Source organism: Sycon ciliatum, chromosome 2, assembly GCF_964019385.1.
Source record: "Sycon ciliatum chromosome 2, ocSycCili1.1, whole genome shotgun sequence".
NCBI lineage: Eukaryota > Metazoa > Porifera > Calcarea > Leucosolenida > Sycettidae > Sycon > Sycon ciliatum.
In genome coordinates this window covers 6,691,359-6,704,309 of record NC_088644.1, presented here as the reverse complement: position 1 = coordinate 6,704,309, position 12,951 = coordinate 6,691,359, and the positions used below count along the sequence as shown (strand labels likewise).

Below are 12,951 nucleotides of genomic sequence, written 5' to 3'. Positions count from 1 at the left end.
ATGTTGCCGCAGCTAGAGCGCGCCGCCTTCGTACGGTGTCTTGATTGGGTCACCCTTCATCTTCTGCCCCGTAGGCTCTTCCCTCTCATTACCCCGTAGGGCGCTGCACGGTCAAGCCGTGACCTCTCCCCAAAAAGGGATAACGGAGTCCGCAGTGCGCGAAGCACTTGCAGGACCCTTTACGTCGTACGACGCGAGAAGAGGTGCCATGCTTGCTCGACTAACAAAGGTATCAGCTCCCTTGCAGGACTAAGCAGGGTCCCCTCAAGCTCAACAGTGTAGTGAGTACAATGCTGACGACTTGTGCTGAAGGTGTTGCCGACGTACGACAACACTTGCGACTCTAGGCCACGAGTTGTAAGCCATGATTGCTCAACTAACGAAAGTGCCAAATCCTTCGCGGGACTAATCATGGTTCTTACAGAACTCTAGAATATTTCGGAGCCCAGCTTTTGGCTGCTGAATCTCATTGCGTGGTCGCTTTCACGACGAGTCGAGTCCAGGTCATGACATATTCATGTATTGTAAAACTGTGGAGACAATGTGCAATAAAACGATGAAAAATGTGAAGAAATTGTGTAGAGAAAGAAAGGGATTCAAACAAGTTTTCGTACAACACTCATCAGGAATCTTCGTTGTACTAAAGGACACTGAAAACAAAATTGAACTATTATAGAAAATCTAAGTTACAGAAATAACACTAAGAACAACAGCAGTGAAATTTACAAGTGTGAATTTTAACAATGAAAGCGAGAGCAATAACGAATGTGTGTACTAACACTAAACTTGCAACTGAAAAATGAACAAAGAAGAGAAAGAAAGAAGGAAGGACAAAGTGATAACAAATAACAGCAGTACATTACACCTAGAACATTAACGGCCAAGCTTGGCCGCACCAAACATGACACTTTACTTGAACAATTTCAACCCAATTATACTATCTTTCTGTACACACAAATTAGGCTTATACAGACGCTGACAGATGGCTTCCAAAACCTTTAACTGTAGTCCATAACCATGACGACCACGGCACAATACAGTGAATGAAGAGTCGGAATACGAATTGCAACAATCAGGACTAGCCAACAGATGATTGTACACTGAAGACTTGCTACCACGAAACCTACGCACAACGCTAACATTCTCACCGGCACTCTCACGATCACTACAGTCGTCGCTCTCCGACTCATTGCTCCCTTCACAACAATGGGACGGACGGTGAAGGGAGCAATGAGTCGGAGAGCGACGACTGTAGTGATCGTGAGAGTGCCGGTGAGAATGTTAGCGTTGTGCGTAGGTTTCGTGGTAGCAAATCTTCAGTGTACAATCATCTGTTGGCTAGTCCTGATTGTTGCAATTCGTATTCCGACTCTTCATTCACTGTATTGTGCCGTGGTCGTCATGGTTATGGACTACAGTTAAAGGTTTTGGAAGCCATCTGTCAGCGTCTGTATAAGCCTAATTTGTGTGTACAGAAAGATAGTATAATTGGGTTGAAATTGTTCAAGTAAAGTGTCATGTTTGGTGCGGCCAAGCTTGGCCGTTAATGTTCTAGGTGTAATGTACTGCTGTTATTTGTTATCACTTTGTCCTTCCTTCTTTCTTTCTCTTCTTTGTTCACTTTTCAGTTGCAAGTTTAGTGTTAGTACACACATTCGTTATTGCTCTCGCTTTCATTGTTAAAATTCACACTTGTAAATTTCACTGCTGTTGTTCTTAGTGTTATTTCTCTAACTTAGATTTTCTATAATAATATTTTAAAATTATTTTTTAATATTGCATGTAGTCGACGAGGAGACAACTTTGCGGTTCGTGTCAGGCTCAGTCAAACTGAGTGTCCGCACCCGTAGGAATATCACTACCCTCGAGGATCAATGTGCAAATGCAGCTCCTAAAACGATGACAGGTAAGTAGATCAGACCCACCACCAAGGGGTTAAAGGTGTACTGTAGTTTTGTCCCTGACAGGTGGTTTTCTTGTGTCACTGGGCTGTGTGTTTTCCTGCAGCACACTTTGGAAGCGCTCTCCGAGATGTACGAGACGCTGAGCGAGAAAGACCTGTGGTCAGCCCTGTGGCAGAAGACGTGTCGGTCAGTTGCATTCTGTTGTGATTGTCCACTATTGGACGTGTGATGCAGGGGTGTCACAAGACAGTGGGGGAGTGGTGTGACCGGGGGTACGGGGATGCCCCGGGGGTTGTGATATGACCGGGGTACGGGGATGTCCCGGGGAGTGGTACGACCGGGGGTACGGGGATGCCCTGGGGGAGTGGTGCGGCCGGGGTACGGGGATGCCCCGGGGGAGTGATACGACTGGGGGTGCAGGGATGCCCATGGTGGAGTGGTACGACCGGGGGAGCGGGGATGCCCCGGCCAACAGCTTGGCATTGCTTTTTTGGATGAATTTGGTGGACCATCCTGGAGGAAAAGTGATACGACGATGGTCATACTGGTGGTACCGTGTGTGACGCCCCTGTGAAGTTTGAATGTCCAGTAGCGGGCAAGTGCAAAAGTTCTAGCATATCCTAAGTGTCTTCCTTTGTCGGTGCTATTCTTTATCTAGTGGGATGCGAGTGCATGGATTTGTCTGTGCATAGCAACGCTCCGTGTCACCATGCTCACTATCGCTCTGCCCCCCCCCCCTCCCACACACATACTTCTGTGTGTGTGTGTGTGTGTGTGTGTGTGCATGTGTGTGTATGTGTGTATGTATGTTTGTGCGTCTGTGTGTTCTCAGATATCCAGAGACTCAACAGGCAATGGCATATCAACAGCAGGGTTGCTATGAGCAGGCTCAAGGAATCTATGAGAAGGTGTGTAGGCAATGTGTGTGTGCGTACGTACGTGCGTGCGTGTGTGTCTGTGTGTGCGTACGTACGTGCGTGCGTGTGTGTCTGTGTCCGTGAGTGTGTGGGTGAATGTGTGTATGCATTTGTGCATACGTGTGTGTGTGTGTGTGTGTGTGTGTGTGTGTGTGTGTGTGTGTGTGTGTGTGTGTGTGTGTGTGTGTCGCTTCTCGTTGAGATCTGAACACATTGATTTTCACTGGGTACTTATTTGGGTAAGAAATTGTACTATTGAGTATTTATCAATCAGTTCTTGTTGCTGGGTCTGCATTCATGTGTGTGCATTCATGTATGCGTGTGTGTGTGTGTGTGTGTGTGTGTGTGTGTGTCTGTGTGTGTGTGTGTGTGTGTGTGTGTGTGTGTGTGTGTGTGTGTGTGTGTGTGCGTGTGTGTGTGTGTGCGTGTGCGTGCGTGCATAGATGGCGAGCAAGGCCCAGGAGGACTTTGCGACAAAGCCGGCATCTCCGCTGCACACATGTGAACTGAAGCTCTGGGAAAACCAGTGGATCAAGTAAGCCTGACAGCTTGATATTATTATTATTATTATTATTATTATTAACTGGTTTGAGGGAAAGAGACAAACGGGAAAAGTCTGAAGAAAAAATTGACTGTCACCACCAGGACTCGAACCAGGGACCTTCGCTTGTAGCCAGCGATGCTCTAACCACTGAGCTATGGTGTAGTCGTCATCCCAGCAGAGGCCGTTCAACATTTTCTTCAGACTTCGTAACTCACACTTCCTATGAATCCACACAGGCGGGTGAGACGCAGCCCTCACTGTAACCCACACACTTCACGTACAAACTAGCACGCGGGGAGCCCCAAGTCATAAAATATTAACTGGTTTGAGGGAAAGAGACAAACGGGAAAAGTCTGAAGAAAAAATTGACTGTCACCACCAGGACTCGAACCAGGGACCTTCGCTTGTAGCCAGCGATGCTCTAACCACTGAGCTATGGTGTAGTCGTCATCCCAGCAGAGGCCGTTCAACATTTTCTTCAGACTTCGTAACTCACACTTCCTATGAATCCACACAGGCGCGGGTGAGACGCAGCCCTCACTGTAACCCACACACTTCACGTACAAACTAGCACGCGGGGAGCCCCAAGTCATAAAATATTATTATTATTATTATTATTATTTACGTCATGTGTGTTAGGAAATTAGAGGCCACATGCCTCGTACTGCTCTTTTCACTCCGAAACTCAACACTTGCAAGCCAGGTACGAAAGAAAGAAAAAATCATAAGTCACACCACCGGGACTCGAACCAGGGACCTTTCTATTCGCGAGCAATGCTCTAACCAACTGAGCTACGGTATGACTCTTATCAACCACGTGTGTTGTTGAAAGAAATATCGTACAAATCCGAAAGGGCTGCGCATGACCACTCCTTGATAGACATGGCGGAGAGAGAGAGAGAGAGAGAGAGAGAGAGAGAGAGAGAGAGAGAGAGAGAGAGAGAGAGAGAGAGAGAGAGAGAGAGAGAGAGAGAGAGAGAGAGGGAGAGAGAGAGAGAGAGAGAGAGAGAGAGAGAGAGAGAGAGAGAGAGAGAGAGAGAGAGAGAGAGAGAGAGAGAGAGAGAGAGAGAGAGAGAGAGAGCAGAAACCTGCCGAACTTCAAAAAAAAAGACAATGGCAAACTTTCCCCACACACTACGCAGGCATGGGTGGTGTCAGCGGTTCTGCCGTCCACAGCGGGAACTTGAGCCAGTGACATCATCTTTTTTTGTGCTAGATGTAGGCCAGCAGAAGTCATGCATGCTTGAGGATGAAGATGAATCATTCCTATGGCAGTCAAACGGTTTTAAAAGCTCTTCTTGTGCTGTGCTGTGCTGTACTGTACTGTACTGTACTGTGCTGTGCTGTACTGTACTGTACTGTACTGTGCTGTGCTGTACTGTACTGTACTGTACTGTACTGTGCATCTTGTTGCCTAGGCGATGTGTTGCGGTGCTTCCCGGAAATGACCATTGCAAATCTCAATCACTTCAACGTCACTGTAGTTGTGTTTTGATTCTCCCACACTTTCATCCACAACATTCTTGCCTCTGCTGCTGCTGCTGCTGCCGCTGCTGCTGCTGCTGTTTGCTGCTGCTGCCGCTGCTGCTGCTGCTGCTGTTTGCTGCTGTTTGCTGCTGCTGCTGATGCTGATGCTGGTGCTGCTGCTGCTGCTGCTGCTGATGCCGCTGCTGTTTGCTGCTGCTGCTGCCGCTGCTGTTTGCTGCTGATGCTGCTGCTGCTGCTGTTGCTGCTGCTGCTGCTGTTTGCTGCTGCTGCTGCTGCTGCTGCTGATGCTGATGCTGGTGCTGATACTGGTGCTGATGCTGGTGCTGGTGCTGATGCTGATGCTGCTGTTGGTGTTGTGTGCATAGGTGTTCCAAAGAGCTGGGCCTGTGGAGTCTGTTGCTGAAACTCGGCCAGGCGTCTAAGGCAGAGGACCATCCGTACATCGGTAAGACCTTGGCACTGGTGATGGACACTGAATATTAGTACCCACTTATGCCTTGGCCTCAATACGAGTCAAGGTGGATGCTGGATGCAGCATCAAGCTACCTGCAAATCAACACACTGTGCACTGGATTTTGTGTTTTGACTTCGCAACATGATGTTACATCCAACACGATCATAGCCCAGTAAATATGTTAGTGAACGGTGCGGGGGGGGGGGGGGGGGAGCTCATATGTATTCATGTGTTTCTGTCCTTGTGTTATAATTATGTCTTTGTGTGTGTGTGTGTGTGTCTGTGTGTGTCTGTGTGTCTGTGTGTCTGTGTCTGTGTGTGTGTGTTTGTGTTGTGTAGTGATGGAGTCGGCATGGCGACATCCTGACTGGTTAGCTTTCAAGGAATCCTTGGCCATGGTAGGTCGCATGCACACTCACAGTAACATATGGTGAAACCTGGCTAAGACGACCGCTCATGGGACCTTACAGTGAGACCTGGCTAAGACGACCGCTCGAGGGACCTTCAAATGTGGTCCCCGTGTACAGGTGGTCTCCTTATCCAGGGTCATTTGACTGGAAATAACACCCATTGGTCGTTGGGTGGTGTACGTATGTGCGTGTGTGTGCGTGCGCGTGTGTGTGTGCGTGTGTGTGCGTGTGTGTGTGTGTGTGTGTGTGCGTGTGTGTGTTCAGGTTGAGAGGTGTTGTCCAGACTACCTGTGTCCCCGTTACAACACCTACCGTGGTATTCTGGCCATTGGGCACAATGAAGAGAACTCACACACAAAGGTTAGTTCACCTGCACATCAAGCGCTTGCTACTGCTGCTGTTGCCTACTCTCCTCTTGGCTTTCTCTCCGCATTGCCTTCATTCTGCCTGGTTCTTTTTTCTCGTCTTGCCTCCCATTCTCCCACATCTTGTCCTCAGTGTCGTAGCTTATCCGCTCATGTAGATGTGTGTTTGAAACAGTGTGACCTGGGGGTGTTTTGGATAGCGTGAGGTACAACACTAGCGGCTATTGCTGTTTTGTTGCCCTGGTTTGGATTCCTATTAGGCATTGTGAACAACTGTGTACTCTCACTGTTTGTATGCTGACTAGTGGGTGGGTGTGTGTGCGTGTGTGCGTGCGCGTGTGTGCGTGCGCGTGTGTGCGTGTGCGCGCGTGTGTGTGTGTGTGTGTGTGTGTGTGTGTGTGTGTGTGTGTGTGTGTGTGTGTGTGTGTGTGTGTGTGTGTGTGTGTGTGTGCGTGTGTGTACATGGTGTGTGTGTGTGTGTGTGCGTGTGTGTGCGCGTGTGTTTGATTGTGCTCACACACACACGCATGCAACCGTGTGCATTCTCAGGTGGATCGGCTCGTAGAGACGAGTTTCCATCAGATCTCCAACCTGTGGCGCAATCTTCCTCACATTGTCAGTCTCCAGCATGTCCCCCTGTTACAGGTAAGCCCCTCTCGCTGTGCTCCTCAACAGGGTACAGTGCAATGACAGTGTTACATAGTATGACATACCCCTAAGGGGCTGCACAAATCTCTACTTTAGACCCCGGCTACTCTACAGTCTACTGTCAATAAGTCACGCACCCAATCTTGAAGACCAAAATGAGTGACTAATGGTGAGCACATGACTTACATACCTAGTGTATACACAATCTGTGGACAGAACTGTTTCGTCCTTTGTGGACTCACCAGCGCAGCACAGAGAATATGAGGCCGAACCTGATAGCAATGAAAAATAAATTTTCCAAAGCCAGATTTAAACCAGGCCCGAACGTACCTTGCCAGTGGGCTCAAACTGACAAGTCAGTGAGCTCTTGGGCTGCGCTACATGCTGAACCTCTTTTTCATTCGAATTTTCGGGCTGATTTTCTTTTTGCCATTCGAATAATCAAATCGAAAATTCGATTTGCTGATGCTCAGTATTGCTGATGATGGTGATGAGTAGCTTGAGAATTGTAGTTTTTTTCTTTCCCTGATAAGCTTCCTGTCCCCAAGAAAGTTATTTTAGTCCTTATAATACAACCCAAACGTGAAGGAAATGATGTTTGTTATATAGCGTATGTTGTGTTGCCGGCCGACGTGGTTGTGTCATGTGGTACTCCCAGTACCAGGCTGCCTTGCTGCTAAAATAATTATGATCTAGTCCTGAAACGAGTATGCCAAACAGTCACTCTTCTTCTCTCGGCAAGAGATTTACATCCCATGATCTGTTGAACGGTCTGCTGGGATGACGGCTACACCATGGCTCAGTGGTTAGAGCATTGCTGGCTACACGCGAGGGAGGGTCCCTGGTTCGAGTCCTGGTGGTGACAGTCAATTTTTTCTTCAGACTTTTCCCGTTTATGTCTTTCCCTGAAACCAGTGAATATGTTATAAAAATTATCCTGGGTACTACTTCGAAGTACTTGCAAGTATATGCTGATGTTTTGAATCTGGTGCTATCCTCGTATCTCGTCCTATCTTTATCTTATCCCTGTGATTCATGACTGTACTGGTAGAAGTCCTGTTGCCAGAAGTCGACACAACATATATCTTGGTCTGCAGGGATTTGATTTAAAACTGCGCATACAAGAGTGGCCGCCGTACACCATCCATGATCTCCTCATTTCTCACCGTGTGCTTGACCATATGCTGAGCTTGGACTGTGTGTGGTTGTGTGTCTCGCTCTGTCACTGTGTTGTCACTGTGTTTCGTTTCTCCAGCAAATGCAGCTAGTCTACGAACTGCAGGAAGCTAATCAGCTGCAGATCTGCGTTGAGCAGATCCAGGCGTCCACCAATCGATCCAACACAAGTCTGCACGATGTGAAGAACTTCACGAAACTCTGGAGGTACGTGTATACCCCCCCCCCCCTTTAGTTTCGTGTATCAAAGCCGGGCGTATTCCTGTAGAAGCCTATGTCACAGCTAGGCTTCTACTCATATGAGGCTACTATTCAAAATTTCAAACCAGGTATTTCTATGGGTGTCAACACTAAAATCAGGCTTATGGGCTGACCACGGCTGTTTTCAGCACGACATCTATAAAGATGGCGACGACCTGTAGCAACGGCCTTGGATACGGGACGCGCGTATACCGCGTGGGCACGCGATTGAGTTTTCATGCACGAGTGATTGTGGAAATTCAAATTATTTGGTTGCTGCGCTGAAGCGCATGAGGAGAAATGAGGAGAAAGTTTCTTTCTTTCGTCTTCATCTGAGACGGCACGCTTAGAACACCCATTCCATCACGCGTGCAATGATGGACCCCTTTCCCACTCCGAAGAGCAACAACGAAATAATAAGTAAAACAGTTATTTATCGGCCTATTTCTCCTTGCAATGATTCGAATTAATATTAGACCTGACGCGACGATCTTTTCTCCTCTTAGCAGAAGGCATTTCGTTCTGTAACTTGGGGATAGTCCTCAAGTAGTGCTGGCGAGTGATGGAGAGCAGTCGTCGAAGTGGACATGCAGCGCTGCATTTCTTGTCCAAAGTGTTGAACGCTGCATGGAGAGCCTCGCCACCTTGCTCACACAGAAGACTCAGTCCACAGCCAAAGTGGGTCATCTGTGGCACGACATGCTGCTCCAGCAGGTGTAACTTGGGAGTGATGTTCCCCAGATGGCGCTTCACGATCTGCTCTCTCACCAAGGTCATAAAGCTCTGGATGTGGCATTGAAGCTGGTGGAGCTGGTCTTCATTTACAGCTGAGGCAAGGTTGTAGACTGCACGACACTTCGCAAAGGTGGTGAAGAGTGCTGTGTATCGTGCAGCCAAGGAAGCAGCCATGTCTGTGACGGGGTGGTCGGCACCAAGTTCGTACTTCTCCAGAGCCTTGGAAGGAGCCTGGACAAGCTTGTGGACCAAGGCAAAGTTGCCATCTTTGTCGGGACTCAACATACGGTGAACGTGGTTGCCGACAAAGGTTCCGCCATGGTACTGTTGCCGTTTGATGTTGACAGTCTGTAGTGTGTCGTCGTAGGATGAAAGGCATGGCCCATCTGTCAAAGTCTTGACACTGTCGATGTGACCTTTGAGCACATCAAGCTCTGCTTTGATTTGTTTCTGCTGTTCAGATAGCTGTCTGTGCTGTAGCTGTAGCTGGCCTATCACTACTTGTATTCTCTGCACCTCAGTACCTGCTGCTTGTTGAAGGTGCATGGCATTGAACGTGAGCAGTTGCATCATGTCATCCAACTTAGTATCAATGGTAGCTAGCTCTAGTTCCTTAGACTTCCTGTCACTGTTCATCTTAACTAGATCATTAAAGGTACGACCATTCAGATCACAGTTAATGTCAGGCATGTGGTTGGCTAGTGCGACGTCAAGGGATTGGGTTTCCTGTAACATGCATTCAAATAGGTATGGGAATATCCCAAGATCCAAATGCAATGAGGGGATGCATGCATCCTCAATTGGCACGGGCAGAATGCATGGCCTCACAGCATTAAAGTATTTCTTTGCATTTGAAGCAACACCCCCACTCTCAAGAAACTCCTTGTGATTCTGTGCAAGTGTGGTCAGAGTCCGGGGCAGTACAGGCTGAGTCCTAGCTGCAGGTGACTGCTGGAAGTCACGCTTTGCAGTGTGGCAGTGCAAGCAAGGGAACACACCACTGCTACCGGAAAGACCGTAGTTGTGCGTCTGGAACTCATAGTCTCCAAACAACACAACCTTCACCTTGTACGACATGAATGTCATGGTGCTCAGCTCACGAATCTGTGCCTGAAAGGGCTGAAGTGCAGTGGCCATGTTGGCTGGTGAATCTTTTGCTGCAAACAAAAGAAAGGGAACGGTGTTCTCAAGTGCATTAGGGTGGACATGGTTGGCGATTTGGAAAGCCATCTTGAAGGATTTACCTCCATGGTCACCACCAATCTTGACAATGATGGTGTCCTTGGGGACTGCTCCATCATGCCAGGTCAACTGTCCAGCCTCATGCATGGCAGAAAGGTAGTGGGTGACAAGGCCGACAAGATCTAAAATGGCAACCATGGCACACAGGGTGATGTTCCCAGCCTTGTCTGTCATTGGGACCTTCTCTGCTAGAAACTCAAAAGGGAGCTCTGATCGGATGTCTGCCCTCATCAACCTCTCTGACTGCAAAAAGATACCAAACTCCGTCAACCATACCCTCAAGTTCCTCAGTGCATACCACGTCAGATGCAGGTCTGCCTTCAGTGCTAGAGCAGACACTTCCCCGGTGCAAAGTAGACCTGCATCCGTCAAAAGGCTGTCCCTGTCTGATGTAGCCATGACTTTGAGGTCATGCTGAAGTTGCTCTTGGGCACTACCAGAACTGCTGGCAACAGTAGTTGCCAAAGATTTCAGCTCACTACCCCTGCGCTCCAAAGTTCGAGTGGTCACATCTGATGCCTCCTTCTCACCCTTCGTTACCCTCTTCCATGTCTGTGGCCTACCCCGAGAACCGGACCTCACTTCTAATGTCCCACCTTCAGACATGCAGCCTACCAAGTGTGAAAGCAGTGCCGTTGATGTTGCGCCACGTGTGTGCTGTGGTGTGGTTAAAAGCACGTCAGATACCGAAAAGGAACCCGTGACAACTGTAGGGTGGGGTTCAAGACTGTTACCAGGGTTATGTGAACATTCCCGGACATGATCAACCAAGGATGCCAAGGACAAGACCTGTCGACACCCTACAAGGGGGGATTCCCTGAAATCACAGTGCACCAGCATTGCCGCTAGAGCATGGCCTACAAAGGGGTGCGGTGATGTAAGCTGTGACGCCATCAGGGCTGACCGGCAGTATGGACATTTGGTAGACCCCTGGAGCCACTGGTAGATGCATGGCAAGCAAAATACCTGCTTGCAACAAGGTGCCTCTATAGCTGGATCGGTAACTAATCTGCAGATAGGGCATGCAGCATAACTGACATCGTGTGTGAAACGGCTTCCATCCAGTGCAATACCAGCTTGGTAAGGAGGAGTGGCTTTCTTCTGTACTTCAGTTATGTCTAGATCTACACCACTCTGGTCTTCGATGTCTACGTCTACGTCTGTACTTGTCTGTGTGCCTGCTTGTTTTTCATGACTTGATTGTGGATTGACGGTTTGATCCTGGGTAGCCTGTGGACATTCACTAGCATCATCACACTTATCAATCAGTCTTGGGGTGGTGTCCTTGGTGGCTGCTCTGCCAGGACGACTCAGGGTGTCACAGACAGAACAACCAGTACGTTTGTGAGCCACCCACTCTATGCTACTACTACCACAACCACCACCACGAGTCACAAACGAGCTAGACGCCTTACTGTACCTATCTAGCACTTTCTTACATGTTCTGCAGAAAAACTCAGGGTGTATGCCAGGCTGGTCATTCAATACATTGATTTTGAAGCATGCTTGAATCTCACCGGCACGTTCGGCAACGGAATAACGGGTGGATCGGTCCTGTTTCGTAAATTTTCCACCACTAATCCTGCACACCTGCTCCAGCTTCTTGATGTGGCCCTCCATAGCCAAGGAAGTTCGAGGGCCGTGGCCCGCGCGAAAACCACTGCGGCCCAAGCTGCGAATGTGTGGGAAATGTCGACCAAGGACAAACGAGTGAATAGAAAATGAAGACCAGCTCCAGACAATTAAACGAAAGAAGGTAAGCGCTCCACAAGCAGGGCGAGATCCACCAAAGGAGTAATGGACGACTCGTACCGGATCGTAGAAGAAGGACACAGAGAAAGAAAGCCAGCTTCAAAATTTCTCTGTCGATTTTGTTTCTTCTTGCACGAGGAGAAAGCTGCTTTTCGGTGGAAGCATTTTGCTTGCTTTTCGCGACCCAGAGAGCCAGCCACGAGCAGCAAATAAGCAGCGCAGATGAACCAAACCAGTATTTTTGAGTGTTTCAAATTTTGAATACAAGCCACGCCGTTGCGGCCGCGTGGTGCCGCGTACGCGATCGCCAGGGAGACGCGCGATCGCGGCCATCTTTTGAAATGTCGCAGTATCCAAGGCGTAGGTAGGACAGCCGTGTGACGGTGTATCTTGAAAAAATCATACCATTGTGAAGGGCGAAAAAAAAGAAGGAAAAAACTAGCGCCCAACGTGGGGCTCGAACCCACGACCCTGAGATTAAGAGTCTCATGCTCTACCGACTGAGCTAGCCGGGCTGCCTATGAGTTTATTGTATTGCACTTCCACACCTACCTGTTTGCTTTTCAGTTGTGACCAGTGTTGATTGTCTACACAGAGTTTGGGAATTTCAGGGGTTGTCGGGTGTTGGGCGGTTCAATAGCCAATTGAGTCATCTTTCCAAGATTCCTTTTGAGTCTCTCTCCCCTCACCCGAGGAGACCCACACGACCAGTGTTGGCAGTGAGCAAGTGCAAGTGTGTCTGTGTGTCTGTGCACTGGTATTGGTGTGTGTTTGTCTGTGTGTCTGTGTGTCTGTGTGTGTATGTGTGTGTGTGTGTGTGTGTGTGTGTGTGTGTGTGTGTGTGTGTGTGTGTGTGTGTGTGTGTGTGTGTGTGTGTGTGTGTGTGTGTGTTACTGACGTGTTGCTGTCTTCCCAGGCAACGCCAGCCCAACATCTGGGATGACATGAGCCACTGGAGCGATGTAATTATCTTCAGACAGCACCAGTATCGCATGCTGCAGACGGCGTTTGACACATTCTCCGCCAACCAGCAGCCTGCTGACCGGGTAAGCGGGCAGGAACCCCGTTAGAGGTCG

At 48.8% G+C, this 12,951-nt stretch overlaps 1 protein-coding gene and 1 non-coding gene across 3 annotated transcripts in view; one reads left to right on the top strand and one right to left on the bottom strand.

Moving 5' to 3' along the window:
• Positions 1–2,007: 2,007 nt before the first annotated feature.
• LOC135808434 (transformation/transcription domain-associated protein-like) overlaps positions 2,008–12,951 on the top strand; it is a gene marked incomplete at its 5' end in the record, with an annotated part of 55,149 nt that continues 44,205 nt past the window's right edge. For both annotated transcript variants that reach the window (XM_065321624.1, XM_065321623.1), the window contains 9 exon segments: positions 2,008–2,090; positions 2,737–2,812; positions 3,265–3,356; positions 5,219–5,298; positions 5,647–5,705; positions 5,982–6,077; positions 6,632–6,727; positions 7,986–8,113; positions 12,792–12,921. In XM_065321624.1, coding sequence (XP_065177696.1) covers positions 2,008–2,090; positions 2,737–2,812; positions 3,265–3,356; positions 5,219–5,298; positions 5,647–5,705; positions 5,982–6,077; positions 6,632–6,727; positions 7,986–8,113; positions 12,792–12,921 — 840 coding nt within the window.
• Trnak-cuu (transfer RNA lysine (anticodon CUU)) lies at positions 12,318–12,390 on the bottom strand. The gene has a single exon. It is a non-coding gene; the product is annotated as a tRNA-Lys (tRNA).